The following is a 21,927-nucleotide window of genomic DNA, read 5'->3' on the forward strand; positions in this document are numbered from 1 at the left end:
TTTTGTTTGAGAGCCACGTCGCACGACCGCGCAATTGTCAGTTAAAGCGACGCAGTGCCGAATCGCAAAAAGTTGTCTGGTCTTTGACCAGCAAAATGGTCCGGTCTGCAAGTGGTTAATAAAGTAATGCTGATGGCAATTGTGTTGTATAAATTTAGGGTTCTATAGCAGCCAATCAGATTTCTGTCGTTTGCAAGTCGTATGAAAGATTTAGGCCTCTTGCATACCGGAGTAAAAAAGACATGTTTTTTTTTTTTTTGTTTTTTTTACTGATCTGAACACAGTTGCATTGTTGTCTATGGAACAATGCACACAGCAGATCAGTAACACAGCAATGAGTACAGAGAACATTTTAAAGTGGAGGGCCACCCTGAAAAAAAAAAATACATTAAAATTTTGAAAAAAATCGGAAAAAAAAATGACAGAAATGCCTGTTGCTAGGCACATTGTCCTAATCTGCCTCTTCCTCCTCCGCGGAGATCTTCTGTATTCTCTCCTCCGTGCGGCGTCTTCTGGGTAATGGGTCGCCCCATTCACAAAGCGCTGCGCCACTCGCGCATGCGCAGTAGGAAACAGCAGTGAAGCCGCAACGCTCCACTGCCTGTTTCCCTTAGCCAAAATGGCGGCGCCGGGAGCCGAGGGACGGGTCAGCCTCGGGCAGCCGACATCGCGGGCGCCCTGGACAGGTAAGTGTGCTTATTAAAAGTCAGCAGCTACAGTGTTTGCAGCTGCTGACTTTTAGATTTTTTTATTTTTTTTAAACCGGACCTCCTCTTTAAGTTTAAGTGCACTAATGTACGTGGATACCTGTGTATACATGCATATATTACAACACTGGAAACTAAAAGAGGATGAAAAAATGTACTTGTGTATATGCATACGCACATTTCCGTGTTTATAGGCAAGGTCTTTATGTAACATTTTACTTAGGATCTTTCTGTCAACAAGATTGAACAGTATAAACATCAGTAGATTGTTATGTCTCTGTGTAAGAGGCCTAAGGCTACATTTACATGGTCATAACATAGCCATAAAACGTTTACTGATCATTAGGCAAGCTCTAAATAAAAAGTTCCTGCATAAATAATGAGTAAATAGATCTTTTTTTTTTTTTTAAAGCGTAAAATTGTCCATTTATTTTATTCAACAGTGTACGTGTATACCAATATCCTCAAAAGCCGATATTTAGATTTTGTTCAGATCTGTAACTAAAAAACTGTTGTAAATGTGTATTTTCATGACTGCATGAAGGAGGCCTGAACTTTGTATATACTGTACCCAGTACGACTTACTAAATAGCTGAAGAATGTTAATTATACCAGAGTACATTTTTTTTACACCAAAACAGAAAACTTTTCACCCTCTTTCCGTGCCTTCCATAGATGCTATTTGTAAAGAAAATTAAAGGGAGGGGGGCTACATTCAGAATAAAAACATCTTTCTTTACATTAAATGAAATCAAAAATCATTTAAGAATGCTAAATCATGCACCATCCATTCAGGCCTCTAGAAAGACCACAAAACAAGATCATAAGCACGTGAAAAGTAGCTTCTACATTCATATTGTTCATCTTTCTAATCATGAGGAAAAAAAATTGTAAAATCTAGACTCTGGGTTAAAATATATATCAGAAAAAGCATTGTTATAAGTCTGCAAATGGATGATGGGAAAAAATTCATGTTGATAGCCACATCTCCTAAACATAAAACGAATCTAAAAAAAAAGGGGTTTTTTTTTGTGTTTGTTTTACTCCAAAGACCTATTGGTAGGTTAATTGGCTGCTGTCTAAACTGTTGTGTATTTGTATTCAGCCCCCTGAGTCAATACTTTGTAGAACCATCTTTTTGCTGCAATTAAAGCTGCAAGTCTTTTTGGGGAAGTCTACCAGTTTTGCACATCTAGAGAGTGACATTTTTGCCCACTCTTCTTTGCAAAATAGCTCAAGCTCTGTCAAATTGGATGGAGAGTGTCTGTGAACAGCAATGTTCAAGTCTTGCCACAGATTCTCAATTGGATTTTGGTCTGGACTTTGACTGTGCCATTCTAACACATGAATATACTTTTAATCTAAACCAGGGGTTGGCAACCTTTTGAGAGGTGGAGATCTACCAGAACAACTTGGAGGAGATCAAAGATCACTGGGGTACCCTTTAAAAAAAAAAAAAAATTAACTAGCAAGGCCAAAGGCTGCATGAAGAAAACTTAGAAAAATCCAATAAAACTAGTGTTACTGTAGAAATATAAACTTAGCCTACATTAAGATTTAGCTTCGGTGAGAAACTCTGTATTCACTTATATTAACTTTTTTTTTTATGTCTGGGGAGTAATTGGTCATCCCCAGTTTGATGGCAGAGTCCACTATAAGGCAGAACATTTTGTACTGCAGGCTGATTTTCTTGACTAGTTTCAGGGCCTGGCTATCTGCTCTGATTCCTAGCTAGTATAAGTAGTATGCAGGGCAGTGCCCATGGGTTAATAGGCTGGGCAGTGTCCAGGGATCAGTAGTAGGTAGGGCAGTGCAGAGGGGGTCAGTATTATGTAGATCAGTGTACAGAGGTCAGTAGCAGTTATTGCAGTGTACAGAGGTCAGTAGTAGGTATGGCAGTGTACAGAGGTCAGTAGTTTGTAGGGCAGTGTACAGAGGTCAGTAGTATGTAGGGCAGTGTACAGAGGTCAGTAGTATGTAGTGCAGTGTACAGAGGTCAGTAGTATGTAGGGCAGTGTACAGAGGTCAGTAGTGTGTGTAGGGCAGTGTACAGAGGTCGGTAGTGTGTGTAGGGCAGTGTACAGAGGTCGGTAGTGTGTGTAGGGCAGTGTACAGAGGTCGGTAGTGTGTGTAGGGCAGTGTACAGAGGTCGGTAGTGTGTGTAGGGCAGTGTACAGAGGTCGGTAGTGTGTGTAGGGCAGTGTACAGAGGTCGGTAGTGTGTGTAGGGCAGTGTACAGAGGTCGGTAGTGTGTGTAGGGCAGTGTACAGAGGTCGGTAGTGTGTGTAGGGCAGTGTACGGAGGTCAGTAGTGTGTAGGGCAGTGTACGGATGTCAGTAGTTTGTATGGCAGTGTGCAGAGGTCAGTAGGATGTAGGGCAGTGTGCAGAGGCCAGCAGGGTGAAGGGCAGTGTGCAGAGGCCAGCAGGGTGTAGGGCAGTGTGCAGAGGTCAGTAGGATAAAATGCAGTATATAGGGATAAACAGAGCAGAGAACGGGTTCAGGAGGACCTGATATTGGGGGTCAGGAGGTCATGCAGCGGGGGGGGGTCAGGTGAGCACGATACTGGGGGTTTAGGAGGGCAGAGTACAGGGGGGTCAGGAGAGCATAGTACAAGGGGTTCAGGGGAGTATAGTATTGGGGGGACAGTAGGGCACAGAAATTAGGTGGTCAGAAAGCTATGGTACTAGGGGATCTGGAGGGCACAACACTGGGGGATCAGGAGGGCATGGAATTGGGGGTTCAGAAGTATGGTATTGGGGACCAGGTGAGAATAGTATTGTGTGGAGTCAGGAAGGGTGCACAAGTTGTTATGAGATGCAGAGTAGCATAGGGAAGCAGCATGTTCCAGCACTGATCCCCGCCAGCCCTCCACTCTCGTCCATCCCACAAGTGCCTTGGATGGATCAGAGAGGAGGTGAAGCAGTGGAGATGAGCTCACTACATGCAGGGCTCAGGAACAAAGCTCGGGTGCATATGTGCAAGAGCCAGAACCCACCTGAACTATTCTGGAGGCTTTCCCAGCTCCCTAGCGAATCGTATGCAGGGGTTGCAAAGTTTGTCTGATTATGCACCCTCGCCGCTCTGTAGTAAGTGCTGAATCGGCGAGGCAGGGATGTCACCTGCTGGCAGTGGATAGGTAGCCTGTGATCGACAGATTGCGGTCCCCGATCTAAACCAACCCATTGTTAGCGCTATCTGTATGTTTAGAGTCGTTGTCGTACTGGAAGGTGAACCTCTCCCCCAGTCTCAAGTCTTTTCCAGACTCTTAACAGGCTTTCTTCTAAGACTGCCCTGTATTTGGCAACATCCATCTTCCCATCAACTCTGACCAGCTTTCCTGTCCCTGCTGAAGAAAAGCATTCCCACAACATGGTGTGTTCAGGGTGATGTTCTGTTTTTTATTTTATTTTAGTAGTAGTCCAAAAAGTTCAATTTTGGTCTCATCTGACCAGAGCACCTTCTTCCACGTGTTTGCTGTGTACCTCACATGGCACACAAACTGCAATTGAGACTTCTTATGGCTTTCTTTCAACAATGGCTTACTTTTTGCCATTCATTGACGGATACAGCGCCTCCTTAATCTTGCCTCTGCAGGAGTAGGACTAGGAATAACAAAAATCACCTGGCTTCGCCCATGGGCTGTCCTCAGTCAGTATATAACCCCCTCCCTGCTCTAGATATTCAGTTTAGTAGCAAGCAGTAATAGAAGTATCAAAAACACCATAGAGGGGTGGCTGCTATGACCGCCGAACCCTGAGAAATGGATTTTAACGTGACTACAAAAATCCCATTTGCTCTTTTGTTCATCGACGAACACAGCGCTTCCTTAATCTTGACCATTAGGATGTCCAAAAGCCGTACCAAAGAAAAATGAGGGGTGGGCAAAATAACCCAAGGCTAACCATAAAAGCCCTAACCAGGTCACACTAGCCCCATCTGAAATAAAACATTTTAAAGAAAAAACACCCCCCAAGAGGGAACCCACCTCTTAAACAGAAGCCTGTAAAACCTCCTGGCCAAAAGAAGCATCTGCAGATGCCAAAATATCTGCTTTATAAAATTTAGTGAAGGTATGCACTGATGACCAAGTGGCCACCTTGCAAACCTGTGATATTGACGCTTGATGACAGAAGGCCCAAGAAGTACTAAGCGCCCGAGTAAAATGCGACATGACAGGAAAAGGAGGAAACCAACCCTGGCAGAATAGGCCTGAGTCACAGTCTGTCTGATCCATCTGGAGATGGTAGCTGAGGAAGCGGCCAGCCCTTGCCTTGGTCCCAGTGTAACCAAAAGATGTGAGTCTGACCTCTGGAAGGACTCGGTGACTGCCAGATACACCCGAATCACACGAACCACATCCAAGGTATGCAAAGCAAATTCCTTAGGATGAGCCGGCTTGGAACACAAGGACGGCAACACAATGTCCTCATTCAAATGGAAATCAGAGACAACCTTGGGAAGAAATGATGAACCACTTTATCCCTATGGAGTACTAAATCGGGACTATGACAGGATGAAGCCACCAACTCCGAAACCCTGCAGGCATGAATCTGGAGACCAGCAAATATGTTCCCCCACCCCAGCAATGGGTGAAGCAGACCTTCATGCTGAAGGAGTCATATCTGTGAATCTGGAGAAGCCTGCACTAGGCTTACCAGACCAAGATTGCTTGGAACTTCCCAGGGAAGACTTGAGAGATCTGTTTCCTTTATCTGCAGTCCTGGGAGCCCAGAAGAATTTCTTCTGGGCTCCCTTCTGCGACGAGGCTCCTTCCCTTTCCTAGGTGGAGGAAAGTACTCTTTTCCCCCCGTGACACCCTTAATGATGTCATCCAGGGTAGCTCCAAACAGGCGGTCGCCTTGAAGGGGCAGATCAACGAGTGCTTTCTTATTCTTAAGCCACAGCACACATCTAATCACCATCACTAAAACAGAAAGCTTGGACAGCACAGGCGCTGCATCACAAATATACTGCAGCCCATAGACCAACTGATCCGCTAAATCAACATACGGTAAGCAGCGGGAACCTGCTTACTACCCAGACCCTGGCGCAAAAGCTTGGCCCATTCAGTTAGGGCCTGCGAAGCCAGGGCCAAGGCCAAGTCCGGATGCAATGCCGACCCAGCCATAGTAAACATGCTGTGTGCCACAGCCTCCACTTTTCTGTCAGCCATTTCTTTTAAAGGACGAGGATTCCTCTACTTGGATCATGGTTGCTTTATTCAACCTGGAAACAGGAGGGACCACCACTGGTGGGCTAGTCCACTTTTTTTAAAAAGTGATTCTTCAAAGGGGTAGGGTACTGAGAAACGTTTGGGGACCACAAAGGGTGACTTTGGTTGTTCCCATTCCTTATAGGTAAACCATCAAAATAAGGCAGATAAGGAAACAATTTTGGTGTGCAAGGTGACTTTTGCGTACCAAAGGACACAGCCACATCTGTGGTTCTCTCAGCCGCATCCTCCATCTTTAGAGTCCCCCACACCGCAGTAACAAGTGCATCCACCAGCGCTTTTTCGCTCGCTGCTGAAAACATAGAGGACTCGTCCTCAATACCGGACGGGTCAGGGGGCAAGATATTGAACCCCCCTGGATGGGCCATGTCCCCTGCGGCATCAGGCTCAAAATCAGAAGAGACAGACTGAGCAGGGGAAGGCAGGAGACGCTTCCTCCTGGGTCTTTGCCCACACGCTACTTCCACCCGGGATACCAATGACTCAAGGACTGCCGTCAGCGCAACCATGGGAAGCTGGGGTTCCGAGGGACCTGCCACCTCCATGAGGGGATCAGTGGGTGAGATGTGACCCTGATGCTCCATAGGAAAGAAGACCCTGTAGTACAAAAGGAATCTTTGGCACCACCGATGGCCAGAGTACCTATTGGCAGAGAGAAAGATATACAAAGACCCCCAAAGACTCACCCTCCCAGCCGGAAGAGCGCTTTAATTGGGACCCATCAAATACCAATGGTCGGCATCTATTTCATCCATCCCGGGCAGGAAGAGGAGAAGAGAGGAGGAAAAGGAGGAAAAATGACCCCTGGCTGGAAACCCCTGGCCGGAAACCAGCCAAACCCAGGGAAAGGGGACCCCCTCCAAAAGATACTGTACTCCACCAGGCCAGATGAACATTTAAGGAGACACCGCTGTGCACTCTGCACCACTGCCTTCTCAGCACTTGGACCCCAAAACTGCACACTATCTCACACAGCAGGACATGCACCTAGGAGTCTCTGCTGCACCCTCTCCACTGTAAACCCCCCCCCCCCCAATACCGCCAAGGCAGGATACACACCACCCAGGAGGAGAATGGTGGGGGAGACCCCCAGGGGTCTCTGCTGCCTGCCCTGTGACTCCCACCAATCCGTGGGGGGATAAAGATCAAATAAAATATGCCCATCAGTGTGACCCTTAACCTAAAATAAGTAGAACTCTGATGGGCATATTTTATGTTAGGGACACACTGATGCCCATATTTTATTTTAAGAGCAACACCGATGGGCACATTTTATGTTAAGGGGCATGCAGATGGGCATATTTTGTTGTGCCCATCAGAGTGCCCCTTAACATGTGCCCATCAGCATGCAGACTTATTTTATGTTAAGGGTCATGCTGATGGGCAAATTTTATGTTAAGGGGCACTCTGGTGGGTACAATAAAATATGGCCAACTACGTGCCCCTTAACATAAAATGTGCCCATCAGTGTTGCTCATAAAATGTGACCATGAGAGTGCCCCTTAACATAAAATGTGACCATGAGAGTGCCCCTTAACATAAAATAAGTAGCATGTTAATGGAAACATTTTATGATAAGGAGCGCTCTGATGGCCATATTTTATTCTAAAGCCCCATACACACTATCAGTTTTTCTGCTGAGTTTTTCCTTCAGATTTACCAAAACCATATAATATGAGGTCAAACCTTAGGAGTTTCCAATTGTATGCAATTAGGCAGGCCCTTGTACTACATGGTTTTGGTAAACCTGATGGAAAAACTCAGCAGAAAAACTGATAGTGTGTATGGGGCATGTGAGTAACACCGATGGGCACATTTATGTTAAGGGACACGCAGATGGGCATATTTTGTTGTTCCTATTAGAATGCCCCTTAACAGTAAATGTGCCCATCAGCATGCCCCTTATTTTATGTTAAGGGGCACTCTGGTGGGCACATTTTTATGTTAAGGGGAAATCTGATGGGCACATTTTGTTAAGGGGAAAGCTGATGGGCAAAATTGATGTTAATGGGAAAAATATGGGGACGTCTGATGTAAGGGGGCACTGAGGGGAATGCCTGATGCAAGGTGTCACTGTAATAGGGACACCTGATGTAAAGGGGCACTCTGGGCACACCTGATGTGGGGACACTTGATGTAAGGAGACACTCTTATGGTGACAACTACTCTAAGGGGGCAAGGAAACCCTATGTAAGGGGGGCACTGTGATGGGGGAACATTATGTAATGGGGCACTCTGATGGGGACAAATGGTGACTTGAGATTCGGACCTCGGCCCAAAGAAGATTTTAGCGACTGGACCTCCTTGAATTTTAATCAATACCCCTGTTCTACAGTGTCTCTGGTTTCAGAAAGTATATAAGATTCGGAGGGGGGTAAAAAAAAATTCCAACCAAAAATACAGATTTTATTGTGTTGTGAAAAATGAAAAAAAAAATGTTCCAGAGGGTAGGTTTATATTTGATTCTATAATAGTAGGTTGAGGAGAACTAATAAAAATGGCAGGGCTGAGAATTAACTAAAAGAAAAGTAAAAAACTGACAGTTTTACCCATTGGAGCCAATTACTGTAAAATTATCCTCACTGGTTACTTTGACTGGCACAGACCATACTTATTGTACACACAATAAAATCTGAAATGCTCTCTCCGCTTATTCTCTTTTAGCTGGAGGTCCTCTTTACAACGAGGCGTTGTGTACAATTTCAAATTGATTGCATTTCATGAGCTTTACCATCTCTGCAGTCTTATCACCTCGCAAATGTCTTATTTTTGCAGCACTTTCATTATTGAGAAGCAGCCACCACAAGTGCTGAAAACACAGACTAAATTTGCAGCAACAGTCCGGCTTCTGGTAGGTGGTAAACTGAATGTCCATATGAACCCACCTCAGGTCAAAGCCACCATTATCAGCGAAGTACAGGCCAAGGCTCTGCTGAAGAATGAAAACACACGCAAGTAACTATCGACATCAATTTTGTCTGTGTTTAAACTGCTTCAACTTCAAAGTCCCCTTCTGTAATCCCTCTCCTCCTAAGCTCATATGTGCCTTCATATCCTTATTTGTGATGTGTCCTAATCTTATTTTACCTAAAATTTTCACATTATATATATATATATATATATATATATATATATGAGTAATGGCCAAAATTGTTGGCACCCCAGAAATGTTTCCAGAAAATCGAGTATTTCTCGCAGAAAAGTATTGCAGTAACACATGTTTTGCTATACACATGTTGATTTCCTTTGTATGTATTGGAACAAAACAAAAAAGGAGGAAAAAAAGCAAATTGGACATAATGTCACACAAAACTCCAAAAATGGGCTGTTCAAAATTCTTGCCACCCTTAACTTTTTTTATAGTTTAAACTTTTTTATTTTATTTGCTTTATATTCAAGTTTACAAATATTGCCACATAGTAATCACATACATTAATTCCCCTTACAAACAAATTACCCTTACCCCCCCCATCCCATCCTCCCTCCCCCTATCAACCCTCTCCCCCTCCCATTCCCTCCGCCAATAATATTCCATTCACAATTTATAAAAAGGAAAAAAGAAAAATAACATCAAACTTAAACAAATTACTCATTCCCTTCTCCCATCCCCCTCCCCACCTCTCATTCACACCCCCCTTCATCCATCACTCTCAGAACTTACTCACCCTTTACACACCCCACTTTCCCCATATTTTAACAAACTTCCCATAATTACCTCTTTTCCTATATATGTATTCCTCCTTTTTTATGTTATCTTTCACCCTTTCCATCCATTCCTTCACTGTAGGCGCTTCCCTCCTCTGCCATTTACACGCAATTAATTTCCTCCCCTGAAAAAGGCATCTAATGACTGCTGTATGGATATCCCTTCGTACCTCCTCTTCTTCTATCAATCCCATTATACATATTTTAGCTTCTACTTCTAGTGATAACCCAAACACTTTATTAATTTCCCCTATTATTCCTACCCAATATCTATATAATTTTGGGCATCGCCAAATCATATGTATTAAATCTCCTCTTTGGTCCCCACATCTTTGGCATTCTGCATCCTGTCTACACCCAAATCTATACAATTTAAGAGGAGTGTAATATACCCTATGGATTAAATACATTTGAGATATGCTATTTGATGGAGATAAAGAAACTTTCGCCCCCAATGCCAGGGCCTTTTCCCACTGTTCTACCGATATTGGGCCCACCTCTCTTTCCCATTTTGCTTTTTTTTTCTCCTCTATTACCCCTTCTTGTTCTGTTCCCTTTAAGTACCTATAGATCTCTGAAATACCTCCTTTCGATATGTTATGACTTATAATTCTCCTGAGTGCAGGCATTTTACTCCATTCCAACTTCCTGTTTCTGAATTGTGCCTCTAGCGCATGTTTGATTTGTATATAATTAAGGAGGTAATACACCGGTAACCCATATTCATCCCTTAGTTCCTGAAATGTTTTCAATCTCCCGTCCTTATATAATTGTACTAAGAAATGTATGCCGCTCCGATCCCATTCTACTAATCTCCCCATTTTCTTAATTTCCCCTAGATTTTTATTTTCCCATATTGGTGAGAATTCTGTATATCCTCTATACCCCAATATTACTTTTACCTCCTCCCAACACTTTACCATCAGTTGGACTGTGGGGCAGTTAGTCCTAAATGAGTCGGCTTCCACGGCTTCCGCGACCGTATTATGTGGAGTATCCCTCCCCAGGGGTCCAGCCCCGCTTCCTGTCACTGCCACCAGGTTACCTCCCCTCATATACTGTAATTGGGCAGACAGAAAGTAGTATCTCATATTAGGTAGTGCCATCCCACCCATTTCCTTTGGTCTCTGTAGTACTTGTAAGCTAATTCTTGCCACATTGTTCTTCCATATCACCTCTCTAAACAAACTTTCCATTTTTTTAAACCAATATTTTGGAATCCAAACCGGTGAGTTTTGTATAATATATAATATTTGAGGCATCCACACCATCTTAATTAAGTTGCACCTGCCAGCTACTGACAAGGGGAGGTTCTTCCATATTCTAATTTTACGTTTTAATTTTGACATAAGTGGGACTAAGTTCCCTGCTATATACTGCCTTGGGTCTGCCGTCATATTCACTCCCAAGTACTTCATTTGTTTAACTATTTCTATTTGGGATACCTGTACTGGCAGTGAAATATCGAGGGGATCCACTGGTAGGAGGGCAGATTTTTCCCAGTTAATTTCAAGTCCGGAGAAATACCCAAATTCTTTTATCAGGGTCATTGCTGCCACTAATGAAGGCCCCGTGTCCGCCAATAACAGCAATATATCGTCTGCATACAAGGCAACCTTTTCCTCCTCATTCCCTCTTTTAAACCCCCGAATATCCTTCGCCTCTCTCAAGGCTATTGCCAGAGGCTCCATCGAGAGGGCGAAAAGCAGGGGCGACAAAGGGCACCCCTGTCTTGTCCCCCTCTCCAAACGGAACTCCTCTGAACATTCCCCATTTATTCTCACTTTCGCCCTAGGGCCTGTATACAGTACTCTTATCCATTACATAAATCTCGGGCCAAATTGAAATTCCGCCAGCACCCTCCTTAAATAATGCCACTCCACACTATCGAAGGCTTTTTTTGCATCTAAGGACATGACTGCTCTATTCCCTTTATTTTCTGAAGGAATCTGAATGTTTAAATAAATGCGTCTCACATTCATATTTGTGGACCGCCCTGGGATAAACCCAGTTTGGTCCTGATGTATTAGTTTTGATATTATGTTTTTTACCCTAGTTGCAAGTACTTTTGCCAAAATTTTAACATCTGAACACAATAACGATATAGGTCTATATGATGCGGTCTCCAATTGGTTTTTCCCTTCTTTTGCTAGGACCACCACTGTGGCCTCCATCATTGATTGCGGCAGCTGTCCCGCTTCAAAAGCACCATTGAACACCTGTAGGAGAGCCGGTAAAAGTATCTCCCCAAATTTTTTATAAATCTCTATCGGCAGTCCATCCGGACCTGGTGCTTTCTGATTTGCCACTTTTTGCAGCTCCTCCAGAGTCAATGGTGCTTCCAGACCCTCCCTATCTTCCTCCGACAACCTAGGTAATGTTATTTTCCCGAAAAATTCCTGCATCTCCCCCTCTACTTCAGAGTTTGAAACTTTATATAGTTCCTCATAATATTTTCTAAACTCTTCCACTATTTCAGGTGTTGACTTCCTCATACCTCCCTCCCTGTCCAATATCGCCGGTATAATTGGGGACGAGCTATTTGATTTAGCAATCATTGACAATACCCTCCCCACTTGTTCCCCTTCGCAAAAGAAGGACTGCCTCTGAAACTGCCTTTTCCTCTCTTCTTTCTCCCATATAAGTCTTTTATATTCTACCTGATTTTTCTCCCATTCCTTGGAACTTTCTTCTGAGGGGGCCCTTATATACCTCTCTTCTGACCTCCTTATCCTTTTTTTTACTTCTGTTTCCTTTGCAGCCCCATTCTTCTTAATCTGCGATATCTTTTTTATTAGTTCCCCCCTTAAGAAGGCTTTCAAGGTATCCCACATTATTCCCAGGGACGTAGATCCCACATTTATACTCAAAAATTCTTTTAAGTTTCCTTTTACCTCTTCCATGTTATCCATTAGTTCTAACCAAAATGGGTTTATCTTCCATTCCCTTCTACTACATCCTCTCCCTATTGTCATTAAAAACATTACCGGTGAATGATCCGAAATTCCCCTTGGCTCGTACTCCACTTTCTCCACCATCCCCAGCGCCTCTTCGTTACACAGCACCATATCGATCCTGGACAAGGTGGAGTACGTCTTAGAGTGACAAGAATACTGTCTTTTTAAGGGGTTCCACTTTCTCCATATATCCACAAAACCCGTTTCTTCACAGAATTGAAATAACAACCCATTGGGTCCCTCCCTACTACCGCCCTTCTGTGGGAACCTATCTATTTTTTGATCCATTATCATATTGAAGTCCCCTGCTATTATGACTGGGATTCCGGGCTTATCCTTTATAAACTTCAGCAGTTCATGTAATATTTCTGCATTAAAGGGTGGAGGGATATACACAGTTGCAATCACACATACTCTATCTTCTATACCACAAAAAAGGAACACATATCTCCCTTTAACATCTACGATGCTCTGCCTGCAAGTTAGACCCGACCCAGGGTCTATTAAGACACTCACTCCCCTTGAGTAGGAAGTGTATGTAAAGTGATATTGAATCCTATATTTTCTGTGTCTTAGCACACTGGTTGTATCACGGTCCAGGTGGGTCTCCTGTAAACAGAGCATCCCATAATTACCCATATTCCCCATGGAGAATAACGCACGTCTCTTCAACTGTTCCTTCACCCCCCGTATATTCCAAGAGCAAATTTTAACCTCTTTAGTGAAATTCCCTACCTTACTACTTACTCCCATATTTGAGACCTAAATCACAATATCGTACTATTATTCTCCATTCTATGTGCTTTCTCTGTGTTTTCACACGTGCTCTCCCCCTTGCTTAATTCTTTTTTCCCAGTGCTCCAAAATTTTAATCCCACACATATTTTGTATCTCATATTTACCATATTTCTTATACACATTTTACACACATTTTATATAAATTGAGCAATATTATTTCCTTGTGCCTCTCTTAATTTCATTTTCTTGTGCCCTTTTACCTGACCCACATATTCAATACAATTTCACCCATCAACTCTGTACTTAAATAGATATATATTTTTTTTCCTTGTGCAATTAATAATCCTTTACCATGCCTACCTATATCCTTTCGTATCCTTTCAACCTCCTTTCTCTCACTATCATTCATCCATTCATACTCCCCATCCCTTTTTTCTTTCCCCTCCCCAACCCTCCCATGCCCCACTTGGGGCCCTTCTAAGGGGCTTCCAACATGACCGTTTTTACCTCCCAGGGTGATATATCCTCCCCACCTGCTCACCCTATCCACCCACTCCCATAACTCTTATTTCTATAACAAACAATAATCCAAATTTCTGCCAAGAGAAAAAAAAAAAAAAAAAAAAGGGGGGGGGGGAAGGGGGGAAGGAGAGAGGGAAGGAGACAAACAGAGCAATATGGGGACGTTCCCTCTAAGTCCAGAAAAAGAGAAAAAATTGTCCATTTTCTTTCTGTTTTCATACTACAGCGTTTCCCTCTGTTGCAGCAGACATTTATTTTCCTCCAACCACGACTTAACTTCTTCTGGACTATTAAAAAATATATTTTCCCCAAATGCTGATACCCTCAACTTTGCCGGATAAAGCAATGCATAGTTCACTTTAAGACTCTGCAATTTCTTTTTGCACTCTATGAACTTAGCTCTCTGTCCTTGCAACTCTGGGGAAAAATCCGGATACAATGAAATCTTTATCCCATTATATTCAAGGTTACGCAGTTCTCTTGCTCTTTGAAGGATAGCAACTTTATCTCTATAGGACAGCAATTGGATGATTATGGGTCTAGGATAACTTCTTCCTTCCACCATCCTAAACGGAATTCTATACGCCCTTTCAATTGCAAAAAATCTTGATAGCTTCTCACTCCCTACTTTATCCTTTATCCATATTTCCATGAATTCAACAAGATTATTGCCTTCACTTTTCTCCGGGACACCTAAAACTCTGATATTTTTCCTGCGTATAATATTTTCCATATTATCCATTTTAGCCATACACAAATTTAACTGGCCCTTCATCATTTGCATCTCCTGTTTCAACGGGAGTACTTCATCCTCCACCTGGCTGACTCTCTCCTCCATATCTGATATACGGGCCGCAGTTTTCTGTACTTCATTTTTAAGATTTATCCCGTCTTCTCTTATCTGCTTTAATTGGTCTGATACATCGTCCAATGATAATTTACATGTATTCACCGCAGAAAGAATTTCTTTTAGTGATGGTTCTTTACCTTTTGCCCAAATTTCTCCTTCTGTACTTATCTCAGTGTCCCATCCAGTCCCCCTCTCCAAGGAGAGATTACTCACGGACGCTTGTGCTTCCGATATTCCACCCATTACACCCGTAGTGTCCGAACGGACTGACACACATATTGCTTTGTTTAAACTTGTCGGCTCTATTTCGGTCGTCAAACCCTGGTTTTCCTTCCGACCGTTTGCACGGCTGCAGTACTCTGCGGCCGCCCCTCTCCGGTTTGCGCGTTCTTTCTAGGTGTTTGGTTTGGGGTCTGGTTAGGCGTATGGGCATATTGCTCCAGTTTAGAAGCGGCGGCAGCAGCAGCAACGCCTGTCCGCCCGGTCGAGTGGCCAGCCTTATCTTTGGAACTACGTAGTGTTTGTGATCCATTATGTGTGGTCGCCTCCTCCACCCCCCTTTTCCTAGTCATACCTTCGGGTCTTACGTCTCTTCTACCGGGGGGGAGGTATCGCTCAATCCCTCCCTTCGCTTTGCGTCCCTCTCTCACAGGGATTCTTACGTGGGGATCGATGTACCTCTATGGGAGAGCTTCCTATGGCGACCTCCACATATCTCCACTGTCGCGCCGTTCGAACATCCGAGTGTACCGTTGATCTCGCTTTCGTGGTGTCACGGCTTCACAGCGTCCCCTCGTTTTCGGCTCCACAACGCTTGGCTTCTCCTTCCCTCCTCCTCCTTCACACTACCTTGGCAGCATTAGTCTCTGGAGTGAGCGGTAGGTCTGAGCCCGCCGCGACCTCTCACCCTGACATCCGGTCACGCCCCCCAACCCTTAGGCGCCACCCTTAACTTAATATTTGATTGCGCACCCTTTGGAAAAAATAACTGAAATCAGTCACTTCCTATAACTATCAATAAGCTTCTTACACCTCTCACCCGGAATTTTGGACCACTTTTCCTTTGTAAACTCCAGGTCTCTTATTGGAAGGGTGCCTTTTCCCAACAGCAATTTTAAGATCACTCCACAGGTGTTCAATTTAGATCTGGACTCATTGCTGGCCACTTTAGAACTCTCCAGCGCTTTGTTGCCATCCATTTCTGGGTGCTTTTTGATGTATGTTTGGCTTACTCAAGTACATTTTGGCAAACTATAGTCTTTCTTTTTTATGTCTGTGTCAGCAGTGGGATCTTCCTGGGTCTCCTGCCATAGCGTTTCATTTAAATGTTGACGGATAGTTTGCGCTGACCCTGATGCTCTCAGAGCCTGCAGGACAGCTTGAATTTCTTTGGAATTTGTTTGGGGCTGCATATCCACCATCCGGACTATCCTGCGTTGCAACCTTTCATCAATTTTTCTCTTCCGTCCACGCCCAGTGAGATTAGCTACAATGCCATGGTTTGCAAACTTCTTGATAATGTTGCGAACTGTGGACAAAGGCAAATCTAGATCTCTGGAGATGGACTTGTAACCTTGAGATTGTTGATATTTTTCTACAATTTTGTTTCTCAAGTCCTCAGACAGTTCTCTTCTCCTCTTTCTGTTGTCTATGCTTAGGGTGGCACACACGGACACACAATGCAAAGACTGAGTGAACTTCTCTCCTTTTTATCTGCTTTCAGGTGTGATTTTTATATTGCCCACACTTGTTACTTGCCCCAAGTGAGTTTAAAGGAGCATCACATGCTTGAAACAATCTTATTTATCCACAATTTTGAAAGGGTGCTAAGAATTTCGACCAGCCCATTTTTGGAATTTTGTGTGACATTATGTCCAATTTTCTTTTTTTTCTTCTCTTTTTTTTTTTTGTTTTGTTCCAATTCACACAAAGGGAATAAACGTGTGTAGCAAAACATGTTACTTTTCTATGAGAAATACTTGATTTTCTGGAAAAATGTCTGGGGGGCCAACAATTTTCTGCCATGACTGTATATATACATACACACAGATATATACACTGCTAAAAAAAAAAAAGTAACACTTTGAAAACACCACATCTCATTGGGGAAAACTATGCTAGATATCTATACTGGTATGAACTGAGTAATGAGTTAGGAACGAAAGGATGCCACATCGTTTGATGGAAATGAAAATTATCAACCTACAGAGAGGGCTAAATTCAAAGTCACCCTGAAAATTAAAGTGAAAAAAAATATGCAGCAGGCTAGTCCATTTTGCTGAAATTTCATTGCAGCAACTCAAAATGGTATGTTTGTATGGCACGCCACATGCTTGTAGGCATGCCTGACAACATCTGGGTCTTTTTTTTTTTTTTTTTTTTTTTTAGCAATGTATATACACCCCATGCCTGATTTTCCCTTTATATTGCCTATCCCATCCTTCTTCTTTTTTTGTTCTGTGCCTCAGTATTGCTGCTACCTTCTTCCCCTAATCTCACCTGTGCCTCAGTATTCCTGTCACTTGTCTTCCCCTAATCTCACCTGTGCCTCGGTATTCCTGTCACTTGTCTTCCCCTAATCTCACCTGTGCCTCAATATTCCTGTCACTTGTCTTCCTATTATTGCCAGTGTATCAATGTTGTGCTCGTCACTGCCCTTACCTGTTTTACTTTTTTTTTTTTTAATAAGATCTTTTTTATTGAGTTTTTCATAAGCATACAGACTGCCCCATGCGGGCCAAACATTACCCACACAGGGGCACATTCCTGCTGCGGCAACAGGCCACAGCAAGGCACATCCTATAACAAACAACAATCTACCTCTGAGGCAGCAACGTGCCTCAACATATCAGAGCTTACCTGTTTTACTTTATTCATTTTCCAGATGTTCGTGTCTGACCTCAGGTGTGGATGTAGTGTTCTCTCAGTCCAAGATGCATTTTGGTGTATCACTATATTGTGCTGTAACTTATTTTGCTGACCTTTATTCCTTTGTGTTACAGTGAGAGCAGTGGAGAGATCTTAAACAACTGCTGTGTGATGGAGTACCATCAGGCTACTGGAACACTCAGCGCTCACTTCAGAAATATGGTAGTTCCTAACTGTTGCTTTCTTGCTGAAATATTAACATCATTGATGAACAGTGACTCATATATCTCAAGTTGTTTCCATACAGTGCATCCAGAAAAGTATTCACAGCGCTTCACTTTTTCCACATTTTGTTATGTTACAGCCTTATTCCAAAAATTGATTCATTATTTTCCTCAAAATTTTACAAACAATACCCCATAATGACAACGTGAAAGAAGTTTGTTTGAAATCTTTGCAAATTTATTTTTTTAAAAAACAAAGCGGAAAACTCACATGTACATAAGTATTCACAGCTTTTGCCATGACACTCAAAATTATATAGCAAAGGGAAGACACACTAGGGAGAGATACAGGTGCTGCTCACCCCAATATGCGCAGAAAAAATGGAATGGTTTAGGCAGGTATAGATGATGAAAAAAATAACCATTGAGTAAAGAATAAAAATTCTTTATTGGAAGATAAGGTGGTTTATTACATGAGTGTCAAAATATGAGCTTGAATGGGGATATACCCATGCCAAATACAGGAGGCTTCTCTTAGCTCTCATGTGTTTAGCATGGGTATTTCCCAAACGGGGGACCGTTTCCATTTTTTTTTTACACTCCAAATTCAGCTCAGGTGCATCCTTTTTCCACTGATCATCCTTGAGCTGTTTCTACAACTTCACTGGAGTCCTCCTGTGGTAAATTCAGTTGACTGGACTTGATTTGGAAAGGCACACACCTGTCTATATAAGGTCCCAAAGTTAAAAGTGCATGTCAGAGCAGAAACCAAGCCAAGAAGTCCAAGGTATTGTCTGTAAACCTCCAAGACAGGATGTATCCAGGCACAGATCTGGGGAAGGGTACAGAAAGATTTCTGAAACATTAAGGTCCCAGTGAGCACAGCGCCCTCTATCTGTAAATGGAATAAGTTTAGAACCACCAGGACTCTTCCTAGAGCAGGCCACCCAGCCAAACTGAGCAATCGGAGGAGAAGGACCTTAGCGACCAAGAACCTGATGGTGACCAAGGACCTTGGTGACCAAGAACCCGATGGCCTCTCTGACAGAGCTTCAGAGTTTTTTTGTGGAGAGAGGAGAACCTTCCAGAAGCACAGCCTGTATGGTGGAGTGGCCAGGCGGAAGCCACTCCTTAATAAGGTACATGCCAAAAGGCACCTGAAGGACTCTCAGACCATGAGAAACAAAATTCTCTGTTCTGATGTAACAAAGATTAAACTCTTTGGCCTGAATGGCAAGCGTCATGTCTGGAGGAAACCAGGCACCACTCATCACCTGGCCAATACCATCCCTACAGTAAACCATGGTGGTGGCAGCATCATGTTGTAGGGATGTTTTTCAGTACCAGGAACTGGAAGACTAGTCGGAATCAAGGGAAAGATGAATGCAGCAATATACTGAGACATCCTTGATGAAAATCTGCTCCAGAGTGCTCTGGACCACAGACTGGGGCAAAGGTTGATCTACCAGCAGAATAAAGACCCTAAGCACATAGCCAAGATAGCAAAGGAGTGGCTAAGTGACAACTCTGTGAATGTCCTTGAGTAGCCCATCCAAAGTCCAGAACCTGATTGAACATCTCTGGAGAAATCTGAAAATGGCTGTGCACCGACGCTCCCCATCCAACCTAATGGAGCTTGAAAGGTCCTGCAAAGAAGAATGGGAGAAACTGCCCAAAAATAGGTGTGCCAAGCTTGTAGCTTTATACTCAAAATTACATGAGGCTGTAATTAGTGCCAAAGGTGCTTCAACAAAGTATTGAGCAAAGACTGTGAATATTTTTTTTTTTTATAAATTTGCAGAGATTTCAAACAAACTTATTTCATGTTGTCATTATGGGGTATTGTTTGTAGAATGTTGAAGAAAATAATGAATTGAACCAATTTTGGAATAAGGCTGTAACATAATAAAATGTGGAAAAAGTGAAGCGCTGTGAATACTTTCCGGATGCACTGTTTTTCATCCCTAGTCTAAACACTCACTGTGTTGTACACTTTCCATAAGTATAGAGTTATGCAGTGTGCATCTGATTTATATTGTTGGCGCACTTACCCCCAAAGGAGCAGCTGCTTCTCGAGTCCCCTGTTCCTTTGCTGATGCAAATAATACCACGCACGCTGACATACCTGGCTGCATGGGGAGTATTTATTGCAGGTATATTTTTAAAACCCCAATGGCCAAAGAGATATGGACAACAGTAAAGACACAGCAAATGGTTAAACAATAGCAAGACATATACGCAAGTGGGTGAACAGTAGCAAGAAATGTACTGTGGTAAGCAAATAATTGGCATAGAGACAACTCCTAACTAAAGAGAGTTACACCACCTAAGCAGTTCAGCAGTCTGTAATAATAGAAAAAAAACACACTACCCAGAGGGCTTGGAGAGTGCTGCTCACCCCGGACAGACAAAAAAATTGAACAAATTCCCCCACAGTGGGATTTTTAGGCAGCAAAACAATAAATGTATAGGAGTATGGTATAAAAAGTTCCAATATTTATTAATGTAGAAAAATGTAGCACATAAGTTAAAATCCACTGAACAGTTAAAAAGTCAATTCAAAATGATTCAGAGAATATATAATAAACAATGGATGTACAGTAGCAGACACGACTATTATACACACTGTACAGGTAGAGCAACAGTGAAGATATAGTCCTGACACGTTTCAACCCACTACAGGGGTCTTCTTCAGAGAAATGGTCTGCTATAAAACAAGAATATCATGAGTATATATGTCAGTTAGTACTTATCTATAATATGATATGGGTGCCTAATAATTTGATAGGGTTACCCGATAATACACATCCAAGAAGGTAAGAAGCATATAGTCCTAGTGGAGTTCTCTTTTTTTAAGAGGACCACCTCAGTATTCCCCACAGACAGAGCGTCCCAGAGCCCACAAAGTCACGAATGCCGAGGGAAGAGGTTAGAGTCCAGCGGTGTGGCTTGCGAGGGTTCACACTTGTCCCTCACTTCCCAAAGAGCGAGAAGTGGGTGCGGGTATTGGTGGCCGGAGGGCGGGGCAGATCGCACCCGCAGTAACATTTTCATACAAATTTAAAATTAGCATTATCCACTCAAAAATTAAATGAGTGGATGCCTGTAGAACATGGTCAAATCATCATGTCTGTCTATATGTGTGTATATATGTACACACCCATTAATGTGTGTATATATGTACACACCCATGTATTAATATGAGATTAAAGAAAGGTAACCATTAAGTCTACATGCTCAGGGGTAGTGTCACTCACCGTGGTTTTAGAACGTGAGACAGTGTATGAATTTGTATGAAAATCTCATATATAGTTATATATATATATATATATAACTATATATGATATTCTTGTTTTATAGCAGACCATTTCTCTGAAGAAGACCGCTGTAGTGGGTTGAAACGCGTCAGAATCTATATCTTGCCGTACCTGTACAGTGTGTATAATAGTCGTGTCTGCTACTGTACATCCATTGTTATATATTCTCTGAATCATTTTGAATTGACTTTGTAACTGTTCAGTGGAGCTCATATTTTAACTTATGTGCTACATTTTTCTACATTAATAAATATTGGAACTTTTTATACCATACTCCCATACATTTATTGTTTTGCTGTCTAAAAACCCCACTGTGGGGGAATTTGTTCTATTTTTTCAGCAGTCTGTAATATACCCTGTCTCTTCTGCAGGTCAGCTTGTCGGGGCCCAACTCTTATGTTGTAGTGCTCAGGATAATGTCCCTCTGAGCACTGATAAAGGCTCTAGCTCTGTGATGCTTGAAGACAACACTGTTTCTCTTTGTTGAGGTATAGTGGCGTTTGACCAACTCCTGTGGTAGCAGGTGATATTCCTCTGTTTCCTGGTAGTAGCACACCCGGTCAGGGAATGCGGTGTCCTCCCCCCAGGTAAAGTGCTCCATCAGCATCTGTGGTGCTCTTTGGTGTTCCAGAATGTCTGCAACTGCTCTACTCTCCCTATCAGGCGCTGAGTTGAGCAGCCTGCTGGCAACCTGAAGGGCACTCTGTTCTTCTGAACATCCTTCACACACTCCTTCTCCTCTCTACCTGAGAACAACCACCACACCACCTCTTTGTCTGCTTGGAGCTCCCATGAGTATGGGAT

At 42.9% G+C, this 21,927-nt stretch overlaps 1 protein-coding gene across 5 annotated transcripts in view; it reads left to right on the forward strand.

The window, feature by feature from the left end:
- The window catches only part of LOC143935591 (signal transducer and activator of transcription 5B), a 413,177-nt gene that overhangs the window by 351,538 nt on the left and 39,712 nt on the right, over positions 1–21,927 (forward strand). For all 5 annotated transcript variants that reach the window (XM_077459573.1, XM_077459571.1, XM_077459575.1 and 2 more), the window contains 2 exons: positions 8,718–8,897; positions 17,717–17,804. In XM_077459573.1, coding sequence (XP_077315699.1) covers positions 8,718–8,897; positions 17,717–17,804 — 268 coding nt within the window. The remainder of the gene's footprint in view (positions 1–8,717; positions 8,898–17,716; positions 17,805–21,927) is intronic.

This window comes from Lithobates pipiens, unplaced genomic scaffold (genome assembly GCF_037356315.1).
Source record: "Lithobates pipiens isolate NorthernLeopardFrog02 unplaced genomic scaffold, aLitPip1_a1.2 Scaffold_28, whole genome shotgun sequence".
Classification (NCBI taxonomy): domain Eukaryota; kingdom Metazoa; phylum Chordata; class Amphibia; order Anura; family Ranidae; genus Lithobates; species Lithobates pipiens.